Source organism: Sardina pilchardus, chromosome 21, assembly GCF_963854185.1.
Source record: "Sardina pilchardus chromosome 21, fSarPil1.1, whole genome shotgun sequence".
NCBI classification, from domain to species: domain Eukaryota; kingdom Metazoa; phylum Chordata; class Actinopteri; order Clupeiformes; family Clupeidae; genus Sardina; species Sardina pilchardus.
The window spans coordinates 29,844,408-29,852,794 of NC_085014.1; the positions used below are offsets into that span (position 1 = coordinate 29,844,408).

The 8,387-nt window shown below is 38.4% G+C and overlaps 1 protein-coding gene across 3 annotated transcripts; it reads right to left on the reverse strand.

Annotated features, from left to right (window-relative positions):
• Positions 1-5,304: 5,304 nt before the first annotated feature.
• il21 (interleukin 21) lies at positions 5,305-7,835 on the reverse strand. Of its 3 annotated transcripts, none has more exons than XM_062524685.1 (7): positions 7,645-7,835; positions 7,438-7,512; positions 7,256-7,300; positions 6,365-6,484; positions 6,085-6,123; positions 5,871-5,954; positions 5,305-5,746 (listed from the first exon to the last, which is right to left on the reverse strand). In XM_062524685.1, exons 1-7 carry the CDS (start codon positions 7,672-7,674, stop codon positions 5,732-5,734), a joined length of 408 nt encoding a protein of 135 aa, XP_062380669.1. In that variant the 5' UTR covers positions 7,675-7,835; the 3' UTR covers positions 5,305-5,731. The 3 variants fall into 3 exon arrangements, with proteins under 3 accessions (XP_062380669.1, XP_062380668.1, XP_062380667.1); XM_062524684.1 differs by having other exon boundaries at positions 7,636-7,835; XM_062524683.1 differs by having other exon boundaries at positions 7,438-7,835.
• Between the last annotated feature and the right edge of the window lie 552 nt (positions 7,836-8,387).

The window sequence follows — 8,387 nt, forward strand, 5'->3', positions numbered from 1 at the left end:
GAGTTGAGAGAGAGAGAGAGAGAGAGAGAGAGAGAGAGAGAGAGAGAGAGGAGTTGTACAGCATTGTATGGCACTAAAGAGGTATGGATTTTTTTTCATGCCTTTAATGATAAGACGGCGGAGAGTGACAAGATGTCAATGGGAGAGAGGGGAGGGGTGGGATCCAGAAAGGACCACAGAGCTGGAATCAAACCCAGATCGGAGTTCAAAAGCAGGAAATTGTTAGTCATCCAAGATTTTATATTTCACAAGTGTCAAGTTTGGCTACTGTGGTTAATTCATCAGGCTTTAAGGAAAGGTATAATTGTGTATCATCTGCATACGAATGGAAATTAATGCCATTTTTCCCTAATTTCAGAACCTAGCATATAAAGGGAAAATAACAGGGGCCCCAGTACTGAGCCTGGTTCATTATGAACTTGAACTGAACTAAGGTATGATTTAAACCAAGCGAGTGCGGAGTCTTTGATGCCTATGGAATGTTCAAGCCTATGAAGTAGTTTGTCATGGTCTATGGTGTCAAAGGCAGTGCTCCTAATAGCATTGAATTATTTTATCAATTAGGAGCAAAGCATTATCCAGGAGAGCAGTCTAAAGAAGGTGAATGGGAATAGGGTCTAAAAGACTAGTTACAGATTTTGATGAGGAAATTGTGGAGGTGAGTTCTAATATGTCGATATACTGTAGGTGTAAATGAATTAAATGTTGTTCCAGGTCTCTGTGATTTTGTATTTTTGCTGTCATTCAGCAATGGAGTATGTACATGTATGTGTATTTGGTGAAACTGAGTGGTTGTTGATCTTATCTCTTTTCAATATTGTCATAAAAGTTTATAAAATCATAAGTGTTTAGACTGATAGGGATAGATTGGGTTACTTCATTATGGCTCTTTGTCAAGTGGGAGATTGTGTTAAAGCAACACTAAAGCACTTTTCCTCTGTCGCACACACGCTATTTGGTTATCCAGCAAATAACAGACAAGGTAGAATATGTTGCATGATTTTATGAAAGTATGACATTGACATCGAAGCAAGTCAAATTTGTAGATTCTGATGTCTCATTTCATCGAACTACAGATACACTACCCCACCTCGTAAAGTTACATAGTGCGGTTATAGCCGATAGAGGGCTGCGAAGTGAAAGCAGAAGTGCCGTTCACCCTGTTATGAGTTGATGAACCGCTGGAATGATTTTGGAAACATTATTTTAAGGTACGAAAAAATCTTTAGTGTTGCTTTAAAGAAAAATGTTGTATCATTTTTATTTTCTTTAATCACAGAGGAATAGTAAGCTGACTTGGCCTCATTTAGTGTTTTTTTGTGGGTGATGAGGCTATCTCTCCATGCTTGGAGAGACTTGTTGTATTTCCCTTGTTGTAATCTATGGAAGATACAACAAATGGATCCTCCATAACCCTTCATTACTGTAATTATATCTCAATATATCAAACTCATTATATGTACGTGTCTGCGTCTAACACTCCCATAAAGCTAAAAAATGACCAATCACCTCCGCAAAGACTCTGGTTCTTGAAGTAAGATTCCCATTCATTAGCTACTTTGACATTTGGACAAATCAGTACATAGAGAGTTTCACAGCTAGCTGCGAGGTGAAGCGTAAAGTGGTGTAAAGCTGATTACTGTAGGAGTGCCTGCCAGAAGTGGGAGTAAGTCCCACATGTCTTAACCATCAAGTCAAAGGGCCCTATCCTACACCTGGCCCAACGTAGCACCAAGTGCAACTCAAGTCTTGTTCCTATCTTACACCCAAGGCAGTGGTAGATTTTTCTCCATGCACTCCAGCTCAATTGAACATTGCGCCCACGGGTGTGTCAGTTAGAAAAATAGGTGTGGTCAGGTGCATGATCAAAAAATGACTATCTTACACTAAAAATCATCATGCCACTGACCAAGAAAAACATGGTCTAAAGTGAAAGGCACATATAAATCAACTATTTTAAAGACGTTCTGACAGGAGATGGACAGTTGAGGCCAAAATCATTAGCCTCCCTTGTGAAATCAGACATAATCCTTTGTTTATACATGAAAATTACCATTTTCAAAAATGTGCATAGTTTATATGATTACAAAAGAGCAAAGACAATCAATATAATAGTAGCCAGTCAATGTAGACAGTCAACAGTCGCCTTTCTTTGCTTGAACTGGCAACGATTTCTTTGGATAGTCTTTTACTAGGTTGGCACATATCTCTTTAGACACTCTTTAGCTCCAGCTCGTGCAAACTGCATGATTTTCTTGCATGGACTTTAAGCTCATGCCACAGATTATCAATGGGGTTGAGGTTTGGTCTCTGTGTAGGCCACTCCAGGACCTTGATTTTGGTATCTTTTAGGATGTTTTCGTCCACTTTTCACATATGCTTTGGGTCATTATCATGCTGAAAGACCTGGTGGCAACCTAAGCCTAAACTAAGAGCAAACGTCTTGATGTTATCCCTCAAAATGTCCGCATAATCTTTCTTTTTCATGATCCCATGCACCCAAACAAGGCTCCCTGTGCCTGGGACAGCAAAACAACCCCATAACTTGATGCTCCCAGCCTCCCACCACCATGCTTCACTGTAGGAACTGTATTTTTATGGTTGTAGGCCTTGCCCTTTTTTCGCCAAACATAGGCAACATCCATGTGGCCAAACAGCTCCACTTTAATCTCATCAGACGAAAGGACAGTTTTCCAACACTCATTTTTAGCTTTTAAATGTGCATGGGCAAAGTTCAGTCTGAACTGTGCCCCTTTTGGAGTAAAGTGCCCCTTTTGGAGTAATGTTTTTTTTCTCGCCCGATGACCTTGGAGGCCTTCATGATAAAAAGCCCTCGCTACTGTCTTCCTCAAGACTTCAACTCCAGAGGTCTCAAAGTCAGCAACTATCATTATGGTGGGTGTGCAGGGATGCTTGCTAACATCCCTGATGATTTTTCTCTCTAGAGATTGAGACATTTAGCATTTTCATCTACACTTAGGTTTGTTATGCACAAAATTGGACCTCTTTGTACTCTAAAACTGATATGAATATGATCATATTGAGCATACTGGCAGTTTCAGTGAACCACTCCAAACATTAAACCGTCTGTCTATCAACATCCGTTAAACTATCTACCTACACGTCCATTCAACTATTTTTCTATCAAACTATCAGTCTATCAACATCCATTAGATCATGTCAACCTAGCAAACAGTGTAGGAACTGCTTTTTTGACATAGCAACCACCATATGTTCCATAGCAACCATCATAATTACACTAGCAACCACCATTGTAATGTCAACCTAGCAACCACCATATACCCTAGCAACAGTCTTAATTACCCTTGCAAGAACCTAGCAACCATCACAGCTACCAACACGATTACCCTAGAAATCAGCATAGCAACTGCTTTATTTGGCATACCAACCAACATAACTACCCTGACAAGCAGCATAGAAACCACCATATGTACCCTAATAGCACCCTAGCAACCATCTTAATTACCCTAGCAACAACCTAGCAGCCACCATAGCAACCAACATGATTACCCTACCAACCAGCATAGCAACCACTTTATTTGGCATTGCAACCAACGTATGTACCTTAGCAACACCATAGCAACCATCTTAATTACCTTAGCGATAACATAGCAACCACCACTATAATGTCAATCTAGCAACCACCATAGAATCAAACATGATTACCCTAGCAACCATCATAGCAATCACTTTATTTTACATAGCAATCACTATGTCTGCTTTAGCAACACTGTAGTAACTATCTGCATTATCTGTTGTACCCTGTGGTGTTTTACATTACCATTTCTGCACTGCCACTGCATCATGACAGGAATGTGGTATGGACATGCATGTTTCTCACCTCCATTCCTCTGAGTTCATCTGAACTGCTGAAGGGTAGGGATACCAGGTGTATAGTTTGGGAAATACACCTTTGGAAGTTGGAGGAGCTCATAACTTTCTGATAAGGTGTTACACAACCTCAAATGGGGTGTAACATGTAAACATGTAAACAGTCAGAGGTTTCTAGTAGACCCAGTTGTTGATCATATCCATACCGTCAGGTCATGTAGTGGCCAAACATGTATGTTTGTTATAGACATTTTTCACATAGATTTCACATAGAGTGCTGGCACATTTTTTTTTTTAAAAAAACAATCGGTTCTACCTACAGTAGCTCGAGTTGCTGCAGCCAACAGCTAGAGGTGCCAGGCACAGTGCTACACCCTGGGGGCATGTTCATGAGCCCCCATGTCAGAGTGGTCCACAACTTAATTTGTATAGTCTTTTTTTAACTCACACCTAAAGAGGGCTTTATTTTTGGAGTTGAGAGTGCCTGTTCCTGTGTTTACTTTAGGTTTTTCTTTATTATAGGTGTGGTTGTATATTATTCATCTTTTATCAATTCCATTAGATAGAATATAGCACAAAAAGGGGAGTTATACTATTATACACTATTAATGATATATGAATAATAGTGATAATATAAAATAACAATATATATATATCTCCGACATACACACACACATACATACACAAACACACACACACAACAGAGCACAAATGAGGTTCTCAGTACAGAAATCTCTTGAATGTGACACTGTTTCCATGAAACTTCAGTCATCAACCTCCATGAGGTTTCTCTAGATGCTAAATAAAACGTTACAAATTACTCAACTGATTTGTGCTACATTGTGCCGTGCCACGTGTGAATATTGTTCACTAAGGCTTATGAATAAACACACACAACCACACCGCAGCTGTGATGAATGCACACACTACGGATCTAGCGGGAATGAATTGCTGGTGTCTACTCAACATTTTTGTAGATGAGGCCCCTGAACTTTGAATGTTATAATTACAATGTCCCATTGTTTTTGTGAGAGCTTTTTAATGGTGAATGCCCATAATGAGTTGTATTCAATTAGTATCATTTGATCATTATGGGGTGGTGGCAGTGTAGTGTATAAGGAGCTAGGCCAACGTGCAGTAGCCTGAATGTTGTCGGTTCAATTCCTGGCTATTCACTGTTATGCCCTTGAGCAAGGCACTTAACCCCAAATTGCTCCAGGGACAATGTAATGACCATGTCATCCCTTGTAATATAGTTGACATATTATGTAAGTCACTTTGGATGAAAAAAATGTCTGCTAAATGTAATGTTGCAATTCACAACAACTTGAACTGATCTAAAAAAGTTGAAATGGCAGTAGCAATTTTTATAGAGAAATGAACATGATATACAATATAGAAACACAACACAGAAAAAAGAAGAACAAAGAGTCTTTTGGAAGTTGTTTTGTATTTGTCAATAAATAAATTAAATACCATAAGCTTACTGCAGTAACAGTTCCCATTGCAAGTTGACCCAGTGCAAGTTTCCAGTTGACTTCAATGTCAGTTTGTTTGAGAACATTTCAATGGTTATGATGTACATAATGAGTAGTATTCAATTCTGTGAATTTGCTATAAAACACACATTTTCACAACAACGTGCACTAGTGAACTGAGAAAGTTGAAATGGGAGCAGCTTTTTCCAAGGGAAATGAACATCACACACAGGTCAACACAAAACATATTACAAGTTTATGTTGAGAGCTAAGTATTAAGAAATTAAGTATATTTGTTAATAAATAAATTAAATACCATAATCTAATAACATAATGCATAGTAGCTCTGAAGTATTCGTGGAGTAGTGTCTTCATATTTAAAAGCAAGCTCCCACTTCATCCTAATTGCTGTTGGCCTGAAACAGACAATATTTTTGTAAATACAAAGTAATTCACAAGTGTGTGTGTGTGTGTGTGTGTGTGTGTGTGTATGAGTGAATGAGAGGGAAACTGAGAAGAAGGAAACTGCTAGATACTAACCATTTCAAGCAGTGAAGTTAACTTGGACATGAACTCCTTGTCGTCTGTTTTAGGGTATAAATCACAAGACTGGCATTGTGGGTTCTGCAAAAGATTATTTGTAATGTCAGTTAAGGTCATATGACTTAAAACATAAAAATGAAAGCAGTCCCACAAAGGTTTGGTGGTGTTTGTGTCAACGAGATTTTTAAAAACATACAATCTGAAAACCTACCTCCTGACAGTCTTCACTGCTTCCCTCCAGTTTCTCAGACTAAAACATAAACACATTTCCTGAATATCCTCTGTAGCTTTATGTATGCACATGCACATAGATACAGTATACTAACAAATGTATTTGTTACATGTACAATTACATACATACAGTATATACATATACATATATATATATATATCTGTATGTGTGTGTGTGTGTGTGTGTATGTATATATTGATATGTACAATGGCACAGACGGAATTAATAAAATGGTTGTTGTCATTATAATACTACTTACAATAAGAGGACTCTTCAGGCTTTTCCACACTTTGTGACGAATGTTCGTCTTTGTGTTGCTGACTTTCAGAAGGTGCAGCTGGCTTCTGTAGCAGTCAAGAGCTGACACCATGCAACATGGCTTTGAAGTGAAATAACAATGAAAAAAGTTATTCTTTTACATCTGATACAAATACATAGTGATGTTTTTCTGTAGAACAATTCCATTTAAAGCAAATTGAAATACTTTTTACACTGAGCTTAAGGCTGGTCTCATAAACAAATACACAAAAGTGATCTTAGTTATATTACTCAGACAAGAAGAGAGGCACTCATTAGTGCCATCTATAGCTTAGTTGGAAAATAACAATTAAAAGCTTTATCTGTAATGACCATACATATTCTGACGTTATATCCTGCTGGCTTTTGATGTTGACCATTATGGCCAGTGTCTTGCTGTTAATGTCTTTCTGGGAAGTCCACTGAAGCAGAAGTGATTTTTTAAGAAGCTTAGTTAATGCTCTGTGGCGATTTTCCAAATCAACCCTCAAACTGAAGTGAATTAGGAAATGTGGATGTCTATCTTTTCAAGTAAGACCAAGTAGAAATAACAGAGAATGAAATACGTAAAATCACCACCAATTTATGGTTTGCAAGTTGTCTGGTTTCACCAACCTCATTAAAATTACATGCTCACAGTACACCGTCTCACAATTTTGAGTGTCTGCATTGGTATGTACAGTATCAAAAAGCAGATTGTAACTGATGGTTAGATTCTTTGGAGCAGTTCCAACTAACCAGCTACTACCTTGTAAAAGCATACCGAAAGATGCACATACCCAGTTGTTGTACCTACAATATCTTATGACATGCATGACATGTACATTTCTGCTTTGGTGTATGATTGACTTACCTTGATTTCAGTCCCAGGGTTATTCAAATATAGAGATCCATTGTGCTAGATGACGGGAGAGAATGTATTTAAAAATGATTTCAAATTACACTGAAATTGCATTTTTCCTGTTTCAGAAATGCTTTTGGTTTGCACTCAGCAGAGTGGATTACACACATTAATGACATAAAAAAGTCACCTACCTGCAATCTTTTGTTTAATATATCTACGTTCTTATACAATTCTAGCATCTTGAGGTCCTTCAGTGACATTGCAGCCTGTGCTAAAGAAGAGCACATTATTGCAAGGAGACAGAAAACAATCCGTTGCATTTTTATTCTTTCGCAAAATAATTCTGAGGAACAGTAGATGCTTTCCAAGGGAGTCGTTGACATACATACCTGTCTTACCTGTATATGTATATATATATGCATATACATTTAATCCATCAGGACAAAGGAAAACCACTTCTTCGACACTGGAAAGCTGGAACCAAGGAGACAAGTAATGAGTAATGACTTTTTCTTTTCCACTGGCGTCTGTAACGGATGAGTCATAAAGGTGCGCTGTGAGTGAGGTAGCATGTGCGGGGGTGTCCACATGCTGCTCTACAATGTGTGTGTCTCAATGCCTATGTGAACCCACTTTTGACTCAGGGAGCAAGAGGAAGTTGTCGGTTTCGTTTTTCAGTCTGAATCAGCAAACCTGCAAAAAGCCATTGTAGGTATGATTAGCAGACCTGCCTTCTCGTGTTGGCTGGCCTCCCACACAGATGTGCATGTTGTGTAACAAAAACAGGAAATCACTTGAGGTTTGTTCAGAAGAAAGTCAGTTTTTCGCATGATCATCATTTTGAAGCCATATTCATACAGCATCCAGATGATATTCTATGACCCTGCTAAGTTTATAGATGTTATTCTTCATTGGTGTTGACTACTGATTACATGCAGCTAATTTAGAGGCCTTTTCTAAACACAATGCTCTGAAAGAAACTGTATTGGCTACATATGTCACTGAGGAAATGAGGTCACGATCATTAAGAGAAAAAAAAAATCAGTGGGTGGGGACAGTGTATGATCTGAGAGAAAAGCCCCTGTTGCGTACTCTCAGGGATTACGCTATGGGTTTGGATATTCCACATCTGCCAGGGGAC

What these genes read in the sequence shown, in the direction of transcription:
- il21 (XM_062524683.1), bottom strand. Translation starts at nt 7,674, where the DNA reads ATGTATATGCATATATATATACATATACAGGTAAGACAGGTATGTATG. An exon ending in TATTAAACAAAAGATTGCAG is followed by an intron (nt 7,301 to 7,437) that starts GTAGGTGACTTT and finishes CCCGTCATCTAG; the next exon opens with CACAATGGATCTCTATATTT. An exon ending in GCCTGAAGAGTCCTCTTATT is followed by an intron (nt 6,124 to 6,364) that starts GTAAGTAGTATT and finishes TTTATGTTTTAG; the next exon opens with TCTGAGAAACTGGAGGGAAG.